Raw genomic sequence first — 27,597 nt, 5'->3', positions numbered from 1 at the left:
TGCCAGCTACTGTTCTAAGCACTTTACAAATATTATCTCGCTTAATCCTTACAGCAACTGTAAGATGGGTACGATTATTTTCCTCACCTCACAGTTGAGAAAACTGGGGCACAGAGAAGTTAAGAAAATTGCCCAAAGTCACGCGGGAAGCAAACAGCAGATAGAGAGAAGTTCCAAACCTAGGCAGTCTGGTCCGGAAGCCTGCACTCAATCTCGGCTTAAATCAGCAAGAAAAACTATAGATAAGGAAAGTAGGAATCAGAAACTCCAGCTAAGTTGCTCCAGGTTGTACATCTACTAAAAAGAGCAAACGCTGTCAGCCCAGGTGTCTGGGTCTGTCTCAGGTTGGTCTGCTTTCCTTTCAGGGCCTGCCTCAAAGAATGGAGCACATCCATTCGCTGGAAGAAAAGCCCCACCGCTCACCGTGTGTCCTTATCCCCGAAGGCTGGCCCTGCAGGAAGACTCAGCGTTCCTGCTTCCAAGGTGAAAGGCCTGGTGGCTGGTCCACGCTCAGGGCTGTGCCCCACTGTGCACTAGCGTTGCCCTGGAAACGGGTGAGATTTTTTTAAATTCAACCATTTTGTTTACATTCTAGAAAAGATTATCCGCATTCATCGTTGCTCTTACCAGCTGTTTCCCACACTTTTTTTCCAAACCTTGCCCACATTCCGGCCTCTCTAAAAAAATCAACGGCCAATCAACAGTTCCGTTCAGAAGCACTTCTAGAAAATAACGGGCTTCCATTTAACAGAGGGTCTTCAAGGGGTCACTTTTCCCATTTCATGATTACAGAAGAAAACTTATCTCCGGCAGCATATCAGGACCAACTATCGCCTCTGGGGATTCCAGAGAGCCCCGGTCGTCGGTCGTGGTGATTTCTTCCTCGGCTGCGTCTCCGAGGCTTTGTCTCTTTGGGCAGATAATTTTCCTCCTATGTAAATTGGATTCTGGCTAGATGCGCTGATGACCCCCGATGTCCGAAGAATCTTTGCATCTGGAAGTGTCAGCGGCTGGCAGATGCTGCCTGTCGCCTGAATCCGGCCCCGTGGCCAGCCTCCCTCCCCAGGCAAGCTGCTATCGGATAGAATCACCAGGCAGCACAAGGCACGATAAATAACTGATCTCCAACATGTGCTTCCAATTCAAGTAAAGAGCCTTTAACCACAGTGTGCAGCACACGTGACAGAAGTATTTTATGTGGAAATTTGAAGGTTTCTGATAACTTGCTGTAAAGAAGTTTTCACAGGGCCTAAACCTCTCGGGGCTTTTCTGCCTCAAGTTCACGTTACTTAGATAGTGATTAAGAAGGTTTTATAAGCCCAGCGGTAAATGACAGCACAGAGAAAAAGCATTCTTTGGCTATGTAATTTAGCAAGACTTAGTATCCGTTTGCGTTTTCATCCACCGGGCTTGCTGAAAACTGAAAATGATTAACCTGTTTCTCTCTGTCTCTGTCTCTCTGTCTCTCTCTGTCTCTCTCTGTCTCTCTCTGTCTCTGTCTCTCTCTCTCTGTCTCTGTCTCTCTCTGTCTGTCTGTCTGTCTGTCTGTCTCTCTCTCTCTCTCTCTCTCTCTCTCTCACTCGGCAGCCTGTGGAGTCTCCGGAGTTTTCACGGAGAACCTGACATCAGTGATGACCCAGGTCAGGTTACCTTCATTATTTAGAAGCCTCTCAATCTCAGCCCAGCGGCTTTTTCTTGGGATGACAGACAGACTCGAGAGCCAGTATTCTTTTACTCTGTAGTATTTACAAAATAGAATAAATCAATGAGACCAAACAGCAAAAGGCAAGAGTTTATTTAATTTTAAACGTTCCCTGCTAGGTGCTCAGCAGCTGAGTCTACTGAACTTTGAAACATTCAGCCATGTTGACCTAAGTCTCCAAACTCTGCACGAAAGATCCCAAACCACAGGCCTGGATATTTCCCGAGGCAAGGAGCACGGCGTGACCTGATGAAGCAAGACGCTGCCTGCCCCCGGCCACATCTCATGACCCAACCACACGGCCGTCAGAGGCTTGTGTGAAGTTGCTTTAGTAAACCAAGAGCCGTGAAAGAGGAACTTGGGAATTCACTTGGACGTAAGGTTTTCCTTACTGAAGAAAAGCTCCAAAGCAACGCGGAGGAATCACGGTGTCCAGGCAACACGAGGATTTTGCCTCTTCAGGAAAACGTCCCTGTAGGAGGCCTTGCTTGCTCTCTGCCCACACATGGATCCAAACTGCGTCTCAGTTACTAGCTTTCATTTTTAAAGCTCTCCTACCCAAGACAGCCTTCGCAGAGGATTTGCCAAGTGCCTCCCTGCTGCTTTGTCTGTCTGTGTTATTCCTCCCTGCTTTCTGTGTGTGGTGCCGCAAGTTTTTTCCTCCAGAGCACGGGTCATAGTGCTCTTTTAAAAGTGAAAGTTAGAGAGTGAGAGATTGGCCGCAGCAAATTTAGAAGTGGGGCAGGGCTTTGTGATTTAGAGAGTGCCAAGGGCGTGAAGGATGTTTCTAGAAGTCCAAAGGTGAAGCTTACCTTAAAAAAATTAACTCAGGGGCTTATAGTGCCTTACAGAATATTCAGAACAGAAGAATCAATGCTTATAATGGATGGAACTAATAGAATATTTTAAACAGAGTAGAATGAGTGCCCAATCATTTAAAGGAGAGTGGTCCAGAGAATCTACTTCACATATCCCGGCCAACTCAGATGGAACGAAATACAAATATTTAAAGTCAGGGTCTGGGTTCCTCGGTATATTATATATTCAGAATCCCTGTGGATGAATTCATGCAGTGTGATCTCGCTGGGGGTTCTTACACACAGCCTCGGTCGAGTCCTGCTTTTCTGCCCAAGCTGCACAGTGCTTGCTGGCCTGAGTCTCCAGAGATTTCAGGTCACCAGCCCTAGTGAGAGTCCCATTAAAACACAGAATGTAATTCTGCAGGAGGGATGGAAGAAGATGACGGGCAGCCCAACAGCAGGCCTGGCCCATTATCTTATCAAGGTCACTCAGCCCCTCACTGTCTCAGAGGGATTTCCAGGCCTAAAGTAATTCTTTTTGTATTTGTTTTACAATCATAGTGGTATTTCCTCAGCTCTCCCAGAAAATATGTGGTTTCCACAGAGACCCGCTCTGTGAAATGGCATCTACAAGTTCAGGTTGGACGTAACTTGTACATCCTTCTTTTCCTTCCCAGCCTTTGCTTCCTGGTTAATTCCCTCTAGAGCTACGGCTCACTCTGTCAGTTTGGAATCGTATTTATTGTCAACCCTGCAGAAGTCTGGAGATGTGCGATCTAGGCTTGCACTCTTTCTTACTTGTCCAGTTTCCCTTGTAAGGAGCATCCCTGATTCTCACTCTCAAGAGAAGGGCTGCAGGAGCATCAGCTACCAAGTTCGAGGTCCAGGCGAGAAGCAGGATGAATGCATGAAGGTAACAGGGCCTCTGATAGCTAAGTCAGCCTCAGCCGAAGAGCTTTCCTAAAAGTCACATCCAGAGAGCTCTGCTGGCATCTCGTGGGCCAGAACTACGTCACAGAAGCATGCCTTCCACCCCACCCTCAGCTGCAAGAGAGACTGGGAAACACAGTTGGAATTTTTTTTTTTTTAAGCTGGGCACTTTATTATCCCAGTTGGGAATGTGTCAGTCAGGATAAAGTTAAGAATGAGATATTTGATGACGTGGAAATTAAAAATATCCACCCCTTTGTTTTCCGTGTGGGGATTAAGTGTATCTGTGCAAAGCACCTAAGGGTACTTGATGAGCTGGTGGTCCGTGAAAATAGCCTTTCCTTCTCTCTTCCTGTATTCCCTCCTCCCAGGCTATAAAACACAGTGAAGCAGTGCCTTGATGCCACGATGTATTTTCTAATTAGGTCTACTGAATAATGTCTTTTTTAGGGGGAGATGAATGCCAGAAGAAAAAATATTCTCATCATTGACAGAGCACTTCCAACTAGCAATGCTATTTTGCAGGGAGGTTTCTAGCAATGCTTACAGGAGCACTTAATTATTCATTTGAATAGAGCTGCTCTGCAAGCTGTTAGAAACGAATGAAAAATGGTTTCTAATTCTGCCCACATCCTAACTCTATGAAACAGCAATCTCAGTTTTGGTGCTCTGTTCCCCCTGCTGACCACATCCACAGAATTTCCACTAGCATAGGCACACACTTTTTTGCACAATTTTAAGATCTTTATTTTTAAGTAATTCATTGGGGTGTCAAAGTGTGTTATCAATCTAAACAGAAAATGGGAGATAAATATTACATGGAGTTGCTGATTGTACATTCTATTCTGGGTAAGAGAATTTGATGGAAGAGGCACATAGCCCGACAGAGTGTATTTATTGGACATTGACACCTCTATCCTGATACTAACAAAGCAAGATCATGAACAAGCAGAGTCCAGGAAGGAAAGTGAATGAAACTAGATGGGTGTGAAACATGCCAAAAAAGGGGGAAAGGGGGCAAGTTTGTTTGTTGTAGTGTTGGCTGTTTTCTACTTGGTAGACTGTAATATTCTAATTGAGCTGAGTAATTGCTGCTCCAAAATCCAAATCTACAGGGCATGTGCAATTTTAAAAACATGGGTTTTGCATTCCTGAAACAAGACTGGAAAAAAGAAATGCATTATTTAGCGCTCTGATGTTAAGTTTCAGGACAATTTTGCAACCTGTGACCTGAAGAGATCTCTTATCCATACAACAACAGGAATACAAGCTTTGCACTTGTGCATCATAAAATAACTTTATTGCTCACAGGCAAAAGAAAGGAGGACGAAAAGGAAAGAAGGAAAGCAAGGAGGTAAGAAGGAAAAAGGAGAAAAAAGTAGGAAAACAAAAGAAAAACTTTATAGACCTATACATTTTACTTCTATTGGTAATCTTGGACTCTGGGATTCAGTAAAATTTACTTGTGTGCTTTAATTTAAATGGGGAGAGAGAGAGAGAGAGAGATTTTCCAGAAAAAAGCAAAAACTATGTGTGTGCATATATATATTTAAATAAAATAAACAAATAAAAAGCTGTGGCATATACTTATTACCAGCTCAGCAACAATGTAAAAAATAACACAGATAATTCGGAATATAGCTGATAAGTCTTCAACTGATAAAGCTTAGAGTGAGTGACTATTCACTCGTAGATGATTGGATTTGTGTTTAATCATGATTAACATCTTTTAACGTGGAAATAGAGTATACACATTTATCTCCTGTCCTACAATTTAAGCAATTCTAAAGCACTTAGCTGATCCACTTCATAATGTGCATTAAAATCACCTTAATTATATTCACAAAATCCTGCATTTAAATGATTGTTCCAAGTTCAATGGAAGCGTTTCTTAAAATTCACAATTCAAGTTATTTGTGTTTTCTAAAGTGACCAAGACAGGAAACATAGATAATTGCTTCTAGGCACAAATAAATACTTTTCCCCTCTCAGCCTCCCCACCTCCTAACCCCACCGCAACTGCCAAAAAAAAAAAAAAAAAGGGTTCCATCCCTTGTGTAGCCAGAGCTCCAGTCTTCCAGGACCCAGGAACCCGCTTTCTCTCAAAGAGTCTGAGGATGTTCATGGCTCTCCGTTCCCTCAGCCCATCTCCAGGATCCCGATCCTTTGTCCTCAGAGAAGGTGTAGGGAGGTGGACAGAAGCAGTCCCCTTGTCACCCACCTTACAAAGCTCCGGTTTGCCTTATTTCTGCTCCTCCACACAGAGCCATTTGTTGGAGTCAAACAGAGCATTTAAGAGAGAAACACCTCTCTGAGTAATAACGCCAACTTTTCTTCTGCCTCACGGATGAGAGAAAAAGTAGCTTCTAGCACTGCTTGATCGTCACCTGGCAAATGGCAGGGGATTCACCGTCAGAACCGGCGGCATTGTTACTTCCTACGGCCACTGCCTCTGCCAGCTGATACCGAGACACCCTGGGGACCAAACACAGGGACTGATCTCACAGTTAAACAGCTCAATGTTACAATCTACCGAACGCATTCCCTGCGCATCTTGATTATAATGATATCACGTCTTTATAGGTAACTCATTATACTCTCAATTTGGATCCATTTAAAATTTTTATTATTCATGCTATTTTCCTTTCTACTTTCTATTATCCCAGTGTCCTACCTTTGCTCCCCATTATTGAATATTATACCTCCAACTGACAATACAAGTATACGGAATAACAAAAGGAGATGAAATTTAAATTAATCCATTAGGCCTCTTAATAGCATCTCTAACACAAAATTTGCTAGCCAAAAAAAAAAGTTAAACAGTTGGATACGATGTCATGTTTAGATACCTCTTACCAAGTTTAACCTGCTCTATTTATCTTCCTTCACCATCAAAGACAGCTATCACCTTCTTTAAAAGCTCTGTTTATGACTACTTGCCTTAAGGCGATTGGCTAGGCGGTAAAAAACGATTGACTGGTAGCCCTCGTGCTTACAACTCAGGACTACATTTGGGATTCTACAGAGATTCTATTTAAAGTCAGGAGAGCTTTCTGGTAAGGTACTTCCTTACACTCATCCGTGGTGGAGGCGGCGGTCTCCTCTGGGTTTTCACAGCTGCTGACGATGGCAGCGGCGCTAAGTGACCTTCTTCTGACCTTGGTGTCGGATGCGCGGGGTCCTCGGGCGGGCGGGCCTTTCCCCACGTGGTGGGTCTGTTGGTCTTTCCAGTCCAGTTGCTTGGCGCTGCAAAAGGGCGCATAGACTTCCACGCTTCCCTCAAACTGTAAGCAGTTCACTTTGTAATACTTTCTCTTCACTTCCAAGACGTCATTAAACCTATGGCCCCAGAGAATTTCTCGGGGAACGTAGGAACTCCTGGATTGGTGAGAAGTCCCGGTAGAGTCGCCAGTATAGATAAACGTCACCAAAATCTCGAAGTTATCTTTGGCCACGTCTTTCCGGTCAAGGGCATACAGGGGGCTCTCATGGTCGATTTCATGAACGATCGTTACTGGGGTGACAAGGATGATCTGGTCATTGACTAACTTTAGGTCCTTAAATGCCATCGTCATCCGCCCTTCGCTGTCTTCTGTGTAGCGGAGAAGCTGGGCCCTGACCGTGCCTTCTACCACGTGGTTGGGGCGGAATTCACCGATGCGCCACATGAGGCAAAGTTTCCCATCTCTCATGCCGATGAGGGCAAAGTAGCTGAACCGAATGGTCTGGGCTCTCTTCCTGGCGGTTGCCATTTTGGCCAAGGCAGCCCCAATGATGAAGGTATTTATAATGCAGCTTAAGATGGACTGAAGGATCACCATGAGCACGGCCACAGAACATTCCTCGGTGACACAGCGGTAACCATAACCGATGGTGGTTTGGGTCTCCAGGGAGAATAAAAACGCCCCCGTGAAGGAATGGACGTTGTCCACGCAAGGCGTGATGTCGGGATCACTCAACAGATCTCCGTGATGAAAGGCTATCAGCCAAAAGATAGAGCCAAATATCAACCAGGAGAGAATGTAAGATAAAGAGAATATCACAAACATATGGCGCCACTTGGTGTCTACGAGGGTGGTGAAGATGTCCACCACGTAGCTGCCCCATTCTCCAAAAATGTGCTTGAAGTACACGTTACAGCTGCCGTCTTTATGGAGGAGACGTCTCCTTGCTCTTCGCTTCTCGGCCAGAACGTGGTCCTGGGGGTAGCCTGGGTATCTGGGGTCCACGTTCACGATCGGGTAGCTGCTGCCGTAATAGCTCATGCTTTCTAATGACCTTTGGGCATCCGGGTGACTTCTGGGGCGGCGACTGTTCTAGGGGTGCTGCTATTTGTGAGTTTTCACTTCAAACCTGAAAAACAGAAAAGTCGACACACTTGCTTTTAATTTCCGTCTTTAGAGCAATGTGCCCCATTTGAAGCAATTTGATGCCATCTGAAACAGCTAAGACTTCATTTGCACGATAGAGGCATTAAGTATTGATTACTCAGTTCAGTTTAGAATTCAACTCAGTCATTACAGGAACAAAATATGCGATTAGAGAAAGTAACATTCTTATACATGCATGAGGCTTCAGTAAACACTATGATTATCCCAAATGAGTCCTCACTACCTCTCCTGACCCGACATTTAAAAAAAAAAAAAAATTGTCTTCATTTTGTAGACTCTTCTGGCCTGAGGGCATTTAGAAAACAAAATAATCTGTAATGTAAAAAGGCAAAATAGAACTCCGGTATTTGTCTAGCCGCCTTAGAGGCTTTCTGTTTAAGTCAGATGGTTTTCCTTAGAAAAAGGAGGCAATTAAGGGTTTCTACGTTCCTGTTACAATGTAACTTACATACAGGTTGTATCATAGATGGTCGCTTGCCTTCGGCACCTGTTGTAGCCTCCTCTCTCTTCCACGGAGATTCTTCTTCCCTGTGTACTTTTCAGGACAGAACAGAACTGACAGGGATGTTATTTCAGATTCAACTCCTTTACCCTAGCTCCACCTTCGGTCTTGAGAGAAAAAAAAAAAAAAAAAAAAATCTTTCTTAACCCCAGGGGAGTTAAAACCACTCCCAGGTAAGCTTTCAATAAAGTATAAAATTGCTTCTGCCTTTGTTTCAAAACATCCATCCTTTTTTCTTTTTTCTTTTTCTTTCTTTCTTTCTTTTACTTTTTTCTTTTTCTTTTTTTTGACACTGGAAGCTTTTCTCTTTCCCTCTGAAAAGAAGCCGAAAATTTGCCAAGGTTGCTGATCTTGTTTCCCTCTTAAAGGGAGAGAATGCTGCAATTGGACTCCTCTCACCACTGTATTCCTGAGGGTTTCACAGCTCTGAGTGGGCAAAATCATCTTCCTCCCTCCAAATCCATTCAGTCTTTAAAAGATCAAGTTCTATGGATACATACTGTTATTCTTGCTTTTAGCATCCTTGATATAGGCCAATGGTTTTGCAGCTCAAACCTGAAAGTAAGTTTTAAACATTCAATATCAAATGGTCCTTAGTTACTTTTCTGCCGAAAAAGGAGTCACTGGGGCCCGATGGTAACAGTTTAGTAATCACTAGAATATGTTTTCCACATCGTCTACCTGTGCCAGGTGCCGGAGGGGCGTGGGAGGGGGAGGGGAGGCTTTGGATCAGGGGATCCTGCCACCGGGCAGCACGGAACATTCCGTGGGCGTAAAAACCGTTCCAGACGCGGAGACGCCCCTGGAAACCAACCAAGGCACTTCATCACCAAGTTCTTGCCCAGCGCCTTCTCTGCTAGGAAAAGGGAGGAATGAGTTAATTTCCCTCCAGTCAACAGGAATCATTTTTCTGCTTCTCCAGGGATCGGGCCCTCTTTACACTAAACACTTTGTTTGGTGGACCACAGGGAGGATGGACACTGGCTATAGCCAAAATGTCCTGTACGGCGTGTCCGCGTTTCTCCCTGTCTGTCCGCCCGCCCTGGCCACTTCACCCAGCCGTCCCCCAGATCTGCTTTGAAGAGTTACAGCCTCTCTTTGGTCAACACTTCAGCCGTGTTTCGGGGAGACAATTGTATACTTTCAGGATGGGACCCAAGGCTGACAAGATGCTTATTGGGATGTTAAAGGTAAAATAGTCCCACAAATTTTGCCCAGAGTATATGTGATTCTTTGTAGGTTCCTGTCTGATTTGCCACTGAAGGACACTTTACAAACAAGAAGCTATTCAAGGTCGTCCGTTTCCACTCCCTCACATGATCATTGGAGGCATGAGAACGGGACAGTTATAATCAAAGGCCCACATGATTGCAAATTAAGAAGCAGATTTGGAGATAGGGTTATTTTCTTGGTAAAGGCTTCCTTCTAACCCAGTTCCTTAAAGGGAACTGCATGCATCGTGGGAGTCTGAGAATGAGAAAGCACCGTTCGTAAATCAAGAGCTACTGTGTGACTCTGCCCTTTCCTGCTACCGAAAGAAAAAAGAAAGGTTTTTATTTGCAATGGTGTTTGGTTGGCATTCCTGTGAATTCCAGTAGTGCCAACAGCTGTTATAAACAAGCCATTTTTAATATACCTTCAACAGTATGCTAATTGGTGAATGAAGTTTCACTTAATGTAAGCTACAAGGGAGCAAACGTGAGTATGTAGAAAAATTACTTCTGAATAATGTAACAATTTCAGGGATCCAAGGTAACAGCTGTGAGAATTCTACCCCCAACCCATCACATCCTCTGCAGTGGGTTATTATCATGATCATTCATTTCAACGTATCCAGAGAAAAGCTTTCAGATTCTGTTTAAATGCATACATTTGATTCATCTATCCTTTGATTCTCCCACCATGTAGATGATGCATTTCCAAAAAGACAATTGTTTTCAAGCTAAATGATAGATCATAACCAAACTAATCTTATTTAATATTAACCATTTCTCAGCCTACACCATGAGCTAAGGAGTTTACAGCAGCCCCTTTGTCAAAAATGGCTAGACAACATAGATGCTTATTAATCCCTTTTTTCATATGTTGTGTTAACTTGAGCACTTTTCCAATCGTTTGCCATTAAGTAACAGAGGATAAGGCTTACTGATTGACTGGACATTCTATATTTAACATTTGTTTTTTCTCAGAATTGAAGCCGGGCTTTAAAATTGCCTTAATGCTTTCCTAATCATCTTGTCCCCGTCGATTCCATGATGAAAAAGTATTTTCAGTGTTCCTACTTCTGTAGTTCTTCTCACACGCTGTGTTCCCTGCTCTCCTGAAACTGATGGTGGCTATTTCATTGATTGCAAAATTCCTTTCTTTAAAAATAAAAATGGAAATATGATCACTGAAATTACAAAATCGTGATATATAAAACTCAAAAGTAAATGCTAAATCTAAGGTCCCTCTTCTACACCAGTTTCAAACTATTTTGCCCAGTGATTAATGACAGAGGTAAGGAAGGACCTTTGTCATTGCATGCAATTTCTTTGTCGTGACGTGGGGTCCTTTTACAAATGTGGCGTAGAGTAAGAGGCAATGCGCAGTGAGGATGGTGGCTCTTCCTGAGAACGCCATCCAAGTTCATTACCATTTGCAAAGATACTCAGGAAACCACTGCAGACACGTGTGAGAGAGAGAGGGGTGACCAGACCCAATCCTGACAATGACTTTTCTCAGACCTTGCTCATGGTGCTAAGTTAAGACATTAAAAAATGTTCCTTAATCTACTCTGGCTAGTGAGATCTGCTTTTAGTCCCCAGGTTTTTACATCTTTGTATGAATTCAAGGAGATATGAATAGAGCACATTTCAAATGGGCTATAGAAACGACAGGGAATATTTTCAACAAAACAAAGGAGCAGCCTGTGTACCTGTCTCCTTTTCTCAATGCACAAAAGGGCCTCAGTCAGACTCAACAATTCGGAAGCGATTCCTCTGCTATTTTGCCACGTCCTCTCAAATTCAGCCATTTACCAAGCAGACCACTCTGCAAGTAGCTCTTCAAACCTAAGCTTTTCATTAGCATGTTGAGGTATATAACACAATGGCTAACACTTTACAATCCTGTGTCACTTTGATAATAAAATTTGAACTTGTCCCTAGCATCTACTTAATATAAACATATGAATAGCAATAGTAATCATCTCTGTATAATTTGAGATGCTCCACAAATAAAGGTCTAAAGTATCTTTGGTAAAATTCACTTTTTCATGCCCATGGCCTTTGAGGTGAACAAGTACTTTCTTTAGCATGTAAATGAGTTTCATGAAGTCATCAGTAATCAAGTTACTTTCCTGGCAAAACCGTGAGATGAGATAAGTTTTGGTGGAAACGTGAGAGTTGACGGGGTAGAGAGTAGAAAGTGCGGCCTGAATTCTGCATGCGGGTCCTTGTCTTTGAAGACCCTCTTGGTAGAGTCTGTGGTAAGGGAAGGGGGAAGGGGGCCACAGGGAGGTCCAGGGACGTGTGATCTGACGACACTTGGGGTGGGCTCTGGTCGGCGAGGAGGAAAGAAAGAGGGGTTTGATGAGTTAGGAGAGAACCCAAACAAGTTAGTTTGCTCCAAACCTGTCCCACAGCTTCTTGCCTTAGAATTAAGCCTGAGCCTTATCTTGCCTGGAATTCTCATAAGACCTCCAGGCGCTCTTAGGTGGACCTGACATTCAGCCACTGCACACCTGCTTCGCCGTCCCCGCTGGACACTGCCCGTCCTTCTCCACGCACTCCCTGATGTCAAACAGTGTCTCCTTTGTTGACAGAGCCACGGTATCTCATGTTTCCTTCTCGGCTGCTGTCACCCCCAGAGCAGGCGGTGGCTTCACCTAAAGCTTTTGTTCCCTCTCTGTTTCCTGCCTCCCAGCCCTACCCTCCATCCCTGGTCCAACTTCTCAGGGACCATGGATTTTACCTCTTCCCTGATATGACCTTACAGTTTCTCCTTCTGAATCGATTTAGAAAGATTTGTGCCAGTTTATGGAATAGAGGGGCTTCATCATAGGAAAGGGACTTATAATATGTTATCAACCAACTGAAGTATGTGCTGGGAAGAAGCAGAAACCCAGCCTGACAATATTACTCGTAACTTTATCTGGAGATCCTTGTTCCAGCCCCGTTTTCCGCTAAGTCACATGTATCACCTGTGTAAATTCCGCCTCACCCCAAAGGATGCTGTGTTTTATAAAGAAGTAGAAGAAATCTGAAGTCTGGGGTTGTGTTTCTCCATTTTCTGGACGTCAGGACAGTACCAAAATAATACCAGTTGTAACAGCCGATTGTTCTGGTTTAGAAATAGAATAACCTCATTATTAAGAAATAGCCTGAAATAAAATGTTTTTTTGGTGTTGCAGAGAAGCCATGCATGGGAGGTAGACGCCAGTTCCGGGTCTGTCCTCCTCATCGCGAGGGACTTTTCTCTCAACCTCAGGGTCTTCACTGCTGACGTGGGGTCACCGATACCACTGAGTTATCACAAGGTTTGAACGAGACAGGGATGGGCAGCCGTCTTTCACCGTGCTGGGCCCACAGCAGTTGTTCAGTGATTATCTCCTGAACCTGGATCCCATGAGCACTGTTGCCCCTTCTGTAAAATATCAGAGCACATGCTCTAACCTTCTTGGAGAGCTTCCCAGTTGCATGACAGCAGGGCAGACAACACGTGGTTCCCAATACATGTGGATGTCGCCACTGTTTCCTACCATTAAGCCACCTGGGCCACTTCTCTGTCCTTTCACCACTTCCCCCAAACCCCAGGGACCGGGTCATTTTCTTTTCTCTTTCACAACTGTTACCAAGTGGAAAATCCCCTAGTCCTTGTTCTCAACACACACACACTCATATATACACGATACACACACTTCCAGCTCACACTAAGAATTTTTTTGCTATTTACTCTGAGGAACCAACTTAAAGGAAACAAGAGTGACAAGCTCGGCAAAGTTAACAGGTTAAAGAAATTCACAAGGCGCTTATCATACTTATTCTTTGTCTTAGATGGTAGGTACCTGCTAACTGAGACAGCTCTTATGGTTTCTCTTGTTCTTATCTTGAAAATCAGCCTGCCCGTCCCTGTCTTGGTTGGATGTCAGCCCCCATTGCTCAGACTTTACCTTGAGTGGGACCCGGCTTCATGCAGAGGCTGGATATCATGAAATCTTAACATCTCTCTAAGAGACCACAGTTCAATTTCCCCTGGTTGTGTAAGGAAAGGACTTCCCCAGTGGTCTCTAAAAGCCTCCAGTGGAGAATTTGTGACTGATTGTTTTTTTTTTTTTTTCATTTTTAAAAAATTAAGCTTCTATATGTGCTAGACCTACCCACCTTCAGGAATTAGTGAAGAGTCCCACCCTTGTGGGATTGGCATTTGAGAGTTGGGCATCGATAAATAAAAGGAGATGATCACCCAGACCGTGGCGTAAATACCAAGGAGAAAGCAAAATGAAGTACGAATACGGAGAGGGTCTGGAGCCAGAGGCGATGGTGCCACGTCACAAGCATGATGGGAGAAAGGGGGGTCCGGGACCCGACACTGGAGCTGAGAGATGCTCTTCAATTCTCCTGGCTCTCGCTGTAAGTAAAAATGCTCTCAGCTCACGCCTTGTTGCCCTAGTTGGTTTGTTTGAGGTGCTCTCGTCGTTAAGGCTCTCACTATTGATAGGTGCAGTTTGGCTGCTGCATCCTTGTGCTCAGCTAATCTGAAGGCCTGGTTCTCACAAGAACCTATCATTACAGGAACTCATCTGCATTTTATCACTGAATTCAAGCTTTCCTGATCAGTTAAGAACCTGGTTTTACCTGGTTTACCTAACAGCCAGCTAACCCATCTCTTGCCACTTTCATCCAGCGTGATTATTCTGAAATGTAAATATCCTTCTCCTGTTACCATGGGGCACAGTCCAAGTTCCACAATATGGTCCTCCAGTAGCGCAGTTAAAAGGCAGGAATGTGGAGATCAAAGATTTGGATTCTAGTTATGGTTCTACCACATCTTAGTTGTATGATATCTGCATCTTAACAAATATCTTTAAGCCGCATTGTGTTTATTTAAAACATAAGGACAATAGCTGACTTATCTCAAAATGTCTTTGTAAGGAATGAATGGCATAATATAAAAGGCTACAATGGCTAGCACCTTGGAAGCTGTCCTTATAATCTTCCTTTAACCCTTAACTTGGACGACTATTTCTCCTCTGTTTCTTGCAATAGCTTATAATACAGCGTCCTTATGGAGTCTGGGAGAGACGGATGTCCGAGGTACAATCTGAACCATGAGGACGAGTCTAACAGGAAAGGGGACACGAGGTCCCCAGGCAGAAGAACAGCATCTGCAGGGGCTCCGTGACTCAGAGATGCACAGGGCATGCTTTCCAAAGAACTGAATACGGGGCAGGGGATGGAGTGGTGGTAGGGTCGGGGATGTGAAGCTGGAAAGAGAGATAGAGACAGAGCATAAATGACCTACTGGGTAGAATTAAAGATTTGGGTCTTTCTCCCAAGAGCAGTGGAAGCGATTGAAGTACCTTAACCAAGGGCACAGCATGATAAGGCTTGCATTTTTAAAAGATCACTCTGGCTGTGCCATGGAAAATTGGTTGGAGAAATTTAACAGCAGCCATGGGAAGGTAAGGCAGAAAGGTATTTCAATAACTGGATAATAAGATATGGTGGTGACTGGGAATAGGATGACGCCAGTGGAGATGGCAGAAGCCACTTCTCACTACAGCCTTTCCTCACCCTACACCGGGACGAGGGTCACCGGAACTTGGAGTGGCCAACCAGAACTGCACCACCTGCAGCAGGGTCACCTGACCTTGGACTGACCAATCAGAACTGCACCACCTGGAGCAGGGTCACCTGACTGTGGAGTAGTCAATCAGAACTTCACAAACAAGACTGATTCCTGAGGAAGTGACAGAAGCATGCTGAATCCTATTATTCCAGGCAACTACCAAGAGTCAAGAGGCCAGTGGTGTGATGGTGCACATCTCAATCACCCAGAGAAAGACACAAGCCGCAGCTTCCGGGGAGACAGTCCCTGAGGTTAGATTTTCATTTGGCCTCTTGATTTTGCTCAAGTCAGGGTCTTTCTCTTCATACTTCCTTTGATGCTGTAAGCTACCTGATATCTTTTCAATAATATTTTCTTCTGCTTTTATTAACAAGGGATAGCTTTTGTTTCTTGAAACAGAAAGCACTCAGTTACAATTCAGTTTAATTTACATATGTAAAGTATCTCCTAGACGTTAAGAGTGCTGGTCTCTCACTCTCCTTTACTCCCATTATGTACATGAGCAGCAAGTCCTGTTGGCTCACCTTCAAAGCAGATCTTAAAACTACTCACTTCTCATCATTGTCAAAACCACCATGTCTTTAATGGACCAGGTCTTCAATGGACCACAGCTTCCTAAGAGACCTCCTCTTTCTGCCCTTACTGTACTTGGATCTACTCTTCTTAAAAATAAAATCAAAACATGTCACTCCTCTACTTAAAACCATCCAGTGTCTTCCCACTGCAATTAGAGTAATTTGCATAATCAGTATTGTATACAGATTGCATATATCTGACCTCTGCCCATCTCTGAAAATTATCTCCCAGTCTGCTCACCGTTCACTCTCTCTCCTCATCAAATCTCCCTTTTTCACTAACGCCGGGGGCAGAAAACTACAGTCCATGGGGCACGTCCAGCTCTTTGGTTGTTTTGTAGATAAACTTTTACTGAAGCACGTTCAGATCATTGCTTATTCATGGCCTGTGGCTACCTGCTGTCACGTTACCCCTGTAGACCCGGTAGTTGCCAACAGAGACCACGTGCTCCACAAAGCCGATAATATTTACTATCTGGCGTTCTACAGGAAAAGTTTGCTAAGCTCTACTCTAACAAGTAAGGATGTTCCTGCCCCAGGGCCTTTGCACTTCCTTTTCTGCCTGTGTGGCTTCTTATCATCACTGATGTCTCACCCGTAAGGCCACCTTTCCAGAGAGGCCTTGTCTGATGAGGATATAAACTAAAACTCGCCCCCATACTGTTATTTTCTGTCTCGTTAACGTGATTTATTTATTTCAAAATGCTTACCTCTAACCGATGGATTTGTTTGTTTGTTGGCTGGATTACCCCACGGAATAGATTGTAAATTCCTTGAGAAAAGCTCTCCTCGTCCTATTTACCACTGTGTCCCCAGCAGCTAGAGTGATAAGCAGCATGTAGACCCTCACTAATTAGACTTTGAAGGAGTGAACTAACAAATAATTGAATAAGACCAGTTGAACAATGCAATGTCCTCAAGGAGATTTCAGTCCTAGCAAGAGAATCATCATTCCTAGATCCATAAAACCATCAACCCTGCCAGTTCTCCAAACACCAGCTCTCAGTTCCTTCCATGTACCTGGCCTCTCCCCTGTCCTAGATGCCAGTTCATACATAGTTTAAAAAAAAAAAAAAAAGTCTTTCTATCCACTTTTGCCTAGCAGCTTCCCTAGAACTGACAATTTTTAGTATGGTAACTGCATGTAACTATGCTGCAGAACTCTCTGGAAATCTGGAGTTGAAAAAAAAAATGCCTGGCACTAAAAAGTGTTTAATAAAATTTGTTAAAATGATGATTGAATGATTAGAAATGTGGTTCTCCTAACAGGAATGCATGTTATTATACTGTCATTTCAAAGATATAATATTATATTATATTTTTCATATATATATATATATATATATATATATATATATATATATATATTTAATTTGAACTATTTCTGGAGGTGAGTTGGGTACATGTGGCAAAAGTCTATGAATTTGGCTCAGCTTCTGATCTAGCAATTCCGCTTGTAGAAATGTATCCTAAAGAAACGATCGTGAATGAGCAGAGAGACATGGCTAATTTGTAGGGCTATTTGTAGTAGCAAGTTTTGGCTACGGCTTAGCCATCTAATAAATGTGGGATTATTTCATAGGTAATGGTACAATCATATCATTACTCATTCTATTTAATGTAGCCATTAAACGTGATAGAGTAGAAGACTGACAGAAAAAAATAGAAAACATATTGTTTGGTGGAAAAAATGAAAGAGGACTATAAAACAGCTTGTACAATATAATTTTTTAAGTTTAAATACATTTAAACATGGAGAAAAGACAGAATGATAGAAACAAAATGTGAATTGTGGCCCTCTCTGGTATGATCGTTTTTATTTTTCTCCCCCTTTTTCTTCTATTTGTCTATTTACAATTTCAAAAACTTTACAATGAATATGCATTACTTTTGCAAAGAAGAAAAAAACAGGTATTTTCAGCTGGTACTTTGAAGTGTACCGATTCTGAGGCTTCATAAAGGGGGAGCAAACCAATGGCTAAAAGCATTTATTAGAGTGTTTAAAAGGCAACTATAAATAGCCCAGAGAAGCAGACAGTCTTACAGACATTTAAAGTCAGACACTGATGCTGTAATTTTTGCTGGAACAATTCACAGAAACAAATATAGTGACATTTAATTCATCTAAGTAAAACCAGATCTCATTCAAAACAAGGAAGTGGGTGAAGAGGGAGCTGGGTCAGAGTTGGCCGCTGGAGACCAATTGGAGAAATCATGAAAGCAGCTGGTCACAATTCAGGGCTACATAAAGCAGAGTTCAAATTCAACAAGCATCGAATGCGGTTCTTCTCCCTCAGTGCCCTCTTGTCTCCCTTCCCCATTCCAAAACCTATTAAACTGCTAATGCCTTCGCTTCTTGGCTTGGTATACCAAAGTCTGTTTTAAGAATCTTTCTTTTATCCTAATATTTGCAATCACTTTGGAAAGAAAATATTAAAAATTGTGCTATTTTGCAACTTGACTACTTTAAGGTCTATGTTAATGGACTTTTAAGACACAAGGAAACGATCTTTAGAAATGGATGAATTTGAAGAAGGCAATTAGATATTTATGATGTAGATTTGCCTAAAGAGCTGGCCCTAGCCAATTCTTCATAATTCCTATTCATGAACTCCGAAACCTCATTCAGATACCCCTGCAAGCAGTAGAGTGTTTTTGAAAGTGCAGTCTACTACAACCTGCTTCTGAGATCCTAGGGGAACACGTTATACCTCCAGATCTTTGGATCCCACCCCCAATCATTTTGATTTCTTCCCCTGCCCAACTCCCCTGTTGATTCTTATATATCCTCAAGATGGAGATCCACCATGTTAAAGCTTCAAGAATGGAGAAGACGGGTTCTAACAGACATGAAATTGAGTTCAGAGGCTTGCTCGATCACTAGTAAGACTGTGCCCCCTACATGTTAGTCTCTGAGCCTCTGCTTGCCCTTATGAAAAAATGTAGGTCATAGGTTGCTAGGGCGAGTAAATGAGCTATGTCCCCAAAGCTCCTTCCACAGTCTTTGGTATTTAATGAGTTGTTAACTGCAATGCTTGTAGCTGTGACTACAGTTCCTTCAAGTATAGATCCCAATGAGGAGAGAGAAAGAGTGAGGGAAAGAGGTTGAGAGTTATCTACCATTTTTTTTTCCCTCTAAGAATCATGAGGCTGGCAATGTCCAGACTTGTTTTAAAGTTCCCTTCTAGCACCTAACTGCCTTGATATAACCTTCAAAGAGCCATGACAGAGCTGCCAGAAGAACCACAAGTATCACTAAGAATAGATATTATTGTGTACTAGTCGTCCACTTTGCTTTCTAAGTGCCAGGTTACCTATGACTGGCCTCGAATAGCTCCTGTGTACTTTGGTTTGGGAGCTGCTTGGGTTGAACTTAACTGTTCATTCCAGAACAAATATATTTTATGGAAGGTGTACATGCTGTCATGTTTGACCTTCTCCAAGTTTGGTACGTATAGTATTCCAACAGAAAACCAAGTCCTATCTCTCTGTCGTTATTTTCCCGTTTTGTGAGAACCGCCTGCAAATTGTCCTTTTGGCAATTACAGAGAGTCTATTTATTAGTCTGTTCAACCTTCTGGGCATCTTTGATCTCACAGATGTAATTTGCTCATAGATCAGGAACTCCTGGGATAATGTCTACTACTTCTTTGACCTTTAAATGATTGAATTTCTGTTTTAAGCTGTCAAAATGAAAACCCAGGATGTCTTTATTGGGAAGGAAAACAAAACAGCTGTTATTGGCTATTATCTCCATTCCCATTTTCCCTCGTTGATACAGATAAATTGAGAAGGTCTTAAAATACAAGACAAATGATGTCCCTAGGAAGATCCAGATAGACAGCCTATTGATACAATACTTTAAGCAGTGGGTTGCCTATCACATGAGATTAGCTTTCTATTAGACTGAGCCTTTTCAAGGGTACTTGGCAAAGAAGCATTGCCTCTTACAACAGATAACAGAAGATTTAGGTAGCTGACAGAAATTAGTGCACTAGATAGACTCTTGGATTTCCATGCATTTCGTTTTCTATACCTTCTCCACTGGTTGTACTTCAGTTTCCACTAGAGTGCTAGAGAAGAAGAATAAATCACCCTACCTAAGTTGGAAGGTTAGATGTCATTATCTGTGAATGCCTATATAAACAGAGGTGACCCAGGTTAGCAAGACTTCTCTTAAAAAGAGAAGTGGTTCTGTTCCCAGCATTTCTTAGGCTGGAATATTCACTGGGATGAACACTGGGGAGTTGAGTTTGAGGCACACGGGGGCACCTTTCCCTTACCTCTCCTGCTAAGATGTTTAGACGTGCGCTGTAAGAGACTCTATCGTACCAATGCCTGTGATGAGCTGGAAAAGATCATGGAAACAGCCTCTGTGTATTCTTCAATTCAATCGACTTTTAACTGTACCTGAGGCATTGGGGGGCTATTCCCGAGGATTATGAGGACAGTTATTGCCCTTGAGCTGCTCAGTCTTGCCAAGTGCACCACATTCGCTCTGTCAAGACAGGCCACTGAGAGTAGAGGCTTCTCTGGTGGAAGAATATCAAAGTGACATCACGTAGTAGACCCAAAAGAAAGGTAGTTAGGTTTGAGACTTTTCCCAGCATTTAAGGTGCAAAGGTACCTCCCCAGCATTCTGCTTTTGTGGTTAATTCTTGATTTTCTAGGCTAAGGAAGGAAAACGGTAGCATAGATAAGCCACAGAAGGAAAGAAGTGAGAAATCGATTTGCATTTGGCTTGGAATAAATCACAGGCTCTGAAAAGAATGCCCCATTTTTGTACATGGCTGGCTTTTAAAATGACCTGAAGTCAAGCTATCAGACAGGCAGGATGTAATCAAGGGGAACATTCTGGGTAGTTGAGCAAAAGGCAGTTTAGGAATTTTCATTTTTAATTCCTTGGGCTAACTCATCCAGCAGATAATCTGCCTATGGAAATTTGAGTGGTGCTTGGCTTGAACAAATAGATGTCCCACATCCAAATCAAAATTCATTCTTAGCCAAGAATGTACACAGCATAGCGACATGGAGAAAGAGTTCCAATATATTTTGAAAATTCAACAATTTTTAGCTACTGATTTTATTAAAAATCATTCATAACAATTGTAACTGTAGCCAGCATGGCCTCCTTTTATTTGAGGTTGGTTGGAGCAGGGTAGGTAGAGGAAGGTTTTCTCTGCTAATAAAATAACTTTTGGCTTCAACTTAATCAAAATGCCAGTTTGCACCCACGTAAGGTAGATAACATTTATGAAAAATTCATTCTATCGATGAGCGTTGGCAGTCCTGCAGAAGTTTAATTATCTTAACAGAAAGAATATGCTATGAACTAAAACAGCTTTTTCCACGCATAGAGTTTAGGGCCAGAGGAAGAAATGTTGGCTTTTTAACTGAGAAATGTAAATATCATTGACAGTTTGAACTCCCAAATCTCATGCAAATTTCCTGTAGAAAGAGAGATTGGATGCCCTCATTGAAAAAAATTAGAAGCCAGTCCTCAAAGACAGATGTTCAACAGCTTGTGAATACATCCATGCCAGCTTCCACATCCACAGGCAATCAAGAGAGGAGACACGATAGTATAAGGAGATATTTGTTCTGTTAATCATTCGGATTTGATTACATGACCCCAAAATCTTGTGAACTTCACTCCCCAGCACCATCAACCAAGAGCTTCCATTTGCTTCTTGGGTTCTTGGTCCACGGTTGCCTTGGCATGGGAACACAATATCTATGCCTGTGCCATCAAGCAAAGCTGGTGTCCACCTCCTGTCCCCTGCAGGGCTGTTCATGACCTCCATCCTTGTCATCTGAATCCAAGAACACTCTTTGTAATGAAGCAACACTTAAGGATTTTTGACCTTATCCATCTGTAGGATGTACTCCCCGGCCGGCTGCTTTTGCCAAGCAGACTTTACTGTCAGTTCAACAGAACAGCACTAATCAAAATCTCGATTATCTAAAAAGTGATGGCTCAGCGGTCAGAAAGTACCTCCAAGTAGTTCAGAATGATGCGGCCTGGGAGGTCCAGCCCATAGGCAACTTGTGATGCTAATCAAGGCGTCTCTCTGTGCTCCCAGCCCACACTGCTAGTGACACCTGCCCCTCCGTCCAGCTGGGTCTCTTCTCTCAGTGCCTGAGTTCTGTGTCACTCTCCCCTATATTTTAGCAACAAACCTGAAATGCTTGTTTTATTTTACCATTTTTTTTGCTTTGCAAATTAACAAACTAAAACTTAGAGAAAAGAAGTTGTTCACTATCTATCACAGAGGTGGAAAGTGAAAGAACCAGGATTGCAACCCAGGTCTCTGTAACTAGATTCTAGATGGTGCATAAAAGTTAATGTCATCCTCTTGGATGTACATATCTTTTGTAGATAAGGCTTGAACCAGGTTTTCTAGAATTAAGGAGATTGTATGCTAGTCCCGTAACTTTAAATATGCAGGCTGTGGGAAAATATCTCAGCATCTGTGGTTGTTTTCAAGCTTTCCTGAGACACGTCTACCCACTCTACTGATAAGATCAGCCCACGATGTGCACACCAGTATCCACAAGCCCCAGTGACTGTCAACCAGCAAAGCCACTGGATTGAACCACTCAGAACCTAGAGAGGGTCCGCAAGGAAAGAGGCCAGAGGAAGCCCGGGCCTGGGGTGGGAGTGGGCTGATGCTATCAAAGAGAGCGAATTGGGCGATGCCTCTTCGTGGAGCCGAATGCTTCCAGTTGTGAGATTACACGGCCCATGGGTGGGTTGCAGGGAAGGTCTGCTGCCTTTGGACGCCCTTTGGAATTAAGCCAAAGTGTTTGAATACAAAGGGAAAAACAATCCAGTGTGGATGATGTCACAGAGCATCCTGAGGAAAGCGGCAAGGATAAAGCTTCCTACTGCTTGGATCCAAAGAACACAGACTTATTTTGGCAGTAATTTCTTCTGCAGCCAGAAGCTTGATTCTTACGGCGGGATTAGCCCTAATCGTGAAGAGCCAGTACTGGAGAGGATGTGTGTATGTGTGTGTGTGGTTCCTCATCAGTGAGTTAGAGAATTAACATTCCCAGCCCTCCTCTGCATGTTTTAGGTAGTTTATGAATCCCTGTAACTAGGCAAAGGCCATTTTCCCTGAGGTTCATAGGACATTGGCTTGCTCTCCTCAAGGACACTAAAACCGTGACCAGAAATCTGCCATGTCATACAAGACTGGTGGTTAGTAAATACAGAAAAATTCAGGGTAGAGAAGAGGGACCCAAAACTGAAAGGGCTTTAGGTCAGTGGCAGGCTAGTATCAGTAAAGAGAGATCCATTTTACTGAATTTCTTAGGTGACAAAGGAGGGTCTGTCTGTCAGCTCAAGCCACAGATGAAAGAATACCTATGCATTGTAAAGGTTTTAAAATTTTCTATTAGGATCTTTTGACATCCTAAAAGGAAAACAAAAACAAAGGATCTTTTGACATCCTAAAAGGAAAACAAAAACAAAGACATATTCTGGCTGGAGAGAGACTGCCCTTCTCAGGGCTAGCCAATCCTTAGAGATAGAAAAAGACCCAGCCCGGAGCATGCTTTAGATACGCAAACTAACTCAACCAGGGCCACATCTCCTCCAGGAGGCTGTACGCCCAAGAAGGCAATATTCTTCTGCCTTCATCATCGCAGGGCCAGGTATCAAGCAACTAGGAACAACCCTTATCACCCAGAGTTCTCCAGAATCATTCAAACTAGCCGCAGCTAAGCTATTCATCCTGCCCTGCTTTGACTTCCTCACGTAAACCCTGATAGAAGCCAGCTGTGACTTGACCTCCCCTTTGCTGCTGTCTTCTGCCTCTGGACCACCCCGGTGTCTTTCCCACGTGGTCCTGTGCCACATCTGCTGTCTCAAGGACGTTTGAGTATAATACACTTGATTTTTTTCTGAGCCTCGATGCTGTCTGCTGTCATGGCCACAGCTGACTATCTCATAAAAGAATACAAAGCAACCCAAGGTTGGAATGAGAGAAAACACATTTCTATCTCCATTGCAAAAGGAACGCCCCAAGGGTGATGAACATATTGTCATTACAATTCAGAACTTTTTAGATGGAAGGGAGTGCCTTCCTACGCTTTGGAGGGACACCTTGGAACACTGTAGCCGGAAGACCGCCATATTCTGAGCCTTGCAGCCTCGGGAGATGATCACTAAGGCTGATCCAGCAGCTGGCTGTGGAACACGGCTGGCGGCGCTCACGGCTGCTCGCTCTGCAGCCTGTGGGCCGGGGGAGCTCACTGGCTCACCCAATGGCTGGGCGCACGCATCTGGGGAGAATCTGGTAATGCCTTTCTAGGCGCCAGATCTGATGTGTGTGGACTAATAGGCAATAGAACGGCCAGACCCCTAAGGTCAAAGGCCAAGGGTTTCGGGTTGCCCACTGCAGAGGGGTGCTGGCGGTGCCTTGGAAGCAGGTCCATCCATGATTGTGGACGGACAGGAATTCAGCCGCACTGACGGAGGGCAGTGTTGGGAGAAAAGACTCCCAGGGCTTTTGTGAATTAGTGTGACAGCCACGTAGTGGGAGGCCGAGGGCCGAGAAGGAAGGGGAGACGCAGAGGTGGGGAGCTCAGGAGAGGTGAGTGCGGGCGGCAGGCAGACACCCTGGCAGGAGAGTGACCACATCCAAGACGTGTGGCCAAAAATACCTGGGCCTGTGTGTGGAGCTGGGCTGCAGGATGATAGGGAATCCAGACGCAGTGAGGATAAGGGCTGCATATGCTCCTCAGCCTGAAAAGAAACACTTCTTAGGTGCCAGCCCTTTACATCCATGAATTTGTTTAATTTTCCCCCAAATCCTGAGAACTAGGTATCAATATCATCACCATTTTAAGGATGAAGAATTTTTAAAAATTTATTTTATTGGAGTAGAGTTGATTTACAATGTTGTGTTAGTTTCAGGTGTACAGCAAAGTGACTCAGTCGTACATATACACATATCGACTCTTTTTTAGATTCTTTTCCCATATAGGTCATTACAGAGTATTGAGTAGAGTTTCCTGTGCTATACGGTAGGTCCTTATTAGTCACCTATTTTAAATATAGTTGTGTGTATATGGGAGGGATAAATTGAGAGATTGGGATATATATATATATTCTTGTTTATATTCTTTTCCATTATGGTTTATCACAGGATGTTGAATATAGTTCCCTGTGCTATACAGTAGGACCTTGTTGTTTATCCATCCTATATATAATAGTTTGCAAGGGATGAAGAATTAAAGCTTAACTAGTTTGGTAGATTTATCTGGGGTCACACAGATAGTAAACAGTTGGGGGGAAAAGGACTACAAGAAATTCGCCTCCTTCCATAGCTGAAGTTTTAACCCTTAATGAGGAGAGGACCTGCTGGAAGCAGAATCAGGGTGTAGATGGTTTTTTGTTGTTGTTGTTGTTAAGGACCTAGAATATCCAAAGCGAACTTGAGAAACATAAACTTGGAAGACTTATGTTATGCTACATAATTTCAAGATTAACTATAACATATGGTGATCAAATAATTACTGGCACAAAGATCAATAAATGGGTTAAATTAACAGAATAGAGAGCTAAGAAATTGATATATACTTATATGTTTATTTTATTTTTTCGACAAACACATGAGAAGAATCCAATGGGAGAAAAAATAGCCAACAAATGGTGTTGGAAAAACTTGATATCCCTAGAGAAAACAATATACCTAGACCCCTACCCTACGCTAAACACAAATATTAATTTGAGATCTATTACAGACTTAAATAAAAATAGAAAAACTACACAGCTTTTAGAGAAAAATATAGGAGAAAATCTTTGTGAGTTGGGTGTAAGCAAAGGGTTCTTAGGACACAGGAATCAAAACCATGAGACACAGAACATGATCGTTAGATTTCCCCCAAACTAAATATTTCTCCTCATTAAAATTGGACCTGATCTCAGCCAAAAAAAAAGAAAAGAGGAATCCCAGTCACTAGGGCTGGGGCACGAGTTCAAAGCAGCACTCATGGCAGGAGATTCCGGCTGAGTCCTTTGCAATGTGTTGTAGAGCCACTCAGGTGCCCTAGGGATTGACCCATCTCAGAACCGGCAGCGGAGGGGCGTGCGTGTGGGGTACAGTCCCCTAAGCCCTAGGGACTGGGAAAATTCACAGCAGGGAAATCTAGGCAGATGATTCCACTAAACGCTGATCTATCTCAAGCTCAGAAGACCAGCGAAGAGGAGCAGTGAGGAGGGGGGGGTGGTGGCCACTGAGCTGAAAAAAATCTATCTTTCCCAGAAAATCAAGGCCAAGAGTCAACAAAAATAGTTTTTCATCCACACAGAACTCCCCATGAAAGTAATAAGAGTTGGTTTAATTGGAGAGATTCCGTATCTGAAGTATAACGTTCAATTCTGGATATTTTGCTTTTCGGGAGAAGTTACTATAATAGTGAAAACTACGGAAAGAACTGAAGGAGGAGATATTCAAGAAGGTATCCACTCATGTATTCAAAACCCTACTGAGCACCAACGATAGTCCCTGAACTTGAACTAGATGTGCTGAGATAATGAAAACATGACCCTGCTCAAGTAGTTCACACTCAGACATGCAGAGAGGGGACACCTATATTTGTGCAGTAGAGAAATGTACCCTGCTGGGTGATGCTACAGAAGTTTGAACCAGGATCTGTGTATGGAGTTTACAGGGAAGTAGAGTTAATCTCTGTATTGAGAAGAATTTTTTATTGTTAGTATCTCTAACGATCTGGTGAATTTCAGGACCATTGACTCAGAATTTGGATGACCAACTTGAAGAATATATATAGAAGAATTTCCTGAATTTGTTAGGAGGTTGAGCTAGGTAATTCTGAAGGCTTCTTTTTATACAAAGATTTAAAGGCTTTATGTTATTTTTCATTAACCACTAAATAGCATTTCCTCCAATTTTATGAAATGAACAATGGTGAAAGATTGTCCAAGAGGATTATAAATAAAGTGTCAGAAAGACCTCATCTTCTCGTTAAAGTAAAAACACTTGGGTCTACTTTTTTATTTTAATAATTATGAGCCATGTTTTCATGCCAAGAGGAAAGATCATACTGACCCATGTTTTGGTATTATGTGTGCCTTTGTTCATTGCATCAACGTTATATTTTAGTTGATCTGTTTTTATTTTCGTTTTGTATTTCTGTGTATGTCCTAAATTAAAAAAAAAAAAAAAATCTCAGGCAAGATCATGGATTTTCTTAAGAGAAAAATTAGGGAAAGCCCAGAATAAGGGCTGACAGGGAAGTTTCCAAGGGCCAGAGATGCTTCCGGATCAGTTACTCTTGTGTCCCAGGCTGTCCCTGAATCCTGCTGTGAGGTCAGACATACTATTTCTTGCAGGTGAACCAAATTCAGGTTTTGATGGTCTGGGTCTCAGAAAGGTTTTATCAGGTTCTTTTCACAATCTGTTATTCCATTTACATTATTTACATAATGCAAACAAAACAGTACCTTTACCCGCATCATTTATATTTGATTTTTGGAGTCAGACTGATTTCTGTTGGACTCTCATGTCTACCACTTACCTATGTGAATTCCAACCAGTTATTTTACGTTTTTGATCCCCATCCCTTTAAAAGGGTAATTAAGAGAATGAAATCAGATAGCATTATAAAATGGCAGGTGTCCCATCAGTGTCAGTAGTTTTCACCTGGACAAAACCAGGAACTTCGCCTTGGCTGACTTGAAGCAGCCGCGGTGAACATGATGGGGGCAGACGTTCTGATTTTTAAAAAGATCAAAATGTGAAATGACTGATTTGTCTTTATTAGACCACGTACACACAAAAGCACGCCCTCGGCCCGGACTCGCTTCTTGACCCTCATCACCCTGATGCCAGCC

General features: G+C 42.9%; 1 protein-coding gene across 8 annotated transcripts in view; it reads right to left on the bottom strand.

Moving 5' to 3' along the window:
* Positions 1–1,778: 1,778 nt before the first annotated feature.
* KCNJ16 (potassium inwardly rectifying channel subfamily J member 16) overlaps positions 1,779–27,597 on the bottom strand; it is a 148,365-nt gene continuing 122,546 nt past the window's right edge. For 4 of the 8 annotated variants that reach the window (XM_082442948.1, XM_082442945.1, XM_082442942.1 and 1 more), the window contains one exon: positions 1,779–7,785. In XM_082442948.1, the coding sequence (XP_082299074.1) occupies positions 6,438–7,697 (1,260 nt within the window). In that variant the 5' untranslated portion in view covers positions 7,698–7,785 and the 3' untranslated portion in view covers positions 1,779–6,437. Of the gene's footprint in view, positions 7,786–8,271; positions 8,433–8,825; positions 8,881–27,597 lie in introns of all 8 variants that reach the window. The other 4 variants (XM_082442944.1, XM_082442947.1, XM_082442946.1 and 1 more) reach the window with 3 other exon arrangements.

The sequence above is a fragment of the Balaenoptera physalus genome (assembly GCF_965194825.1).
Source record: "Balaenoptera physalus genome assembly, chromosome: 20".
NCBI classification, from domain to species: Eukaryota; Metazoa; Chordata; class Mammalia; order Artiodactyla; family Balaenopteridae; genus Balaenoptera; species Balaenoptera physalus.
This window is presented reverse-complemented; position numbering and strand designations above follow the sequence as displayed.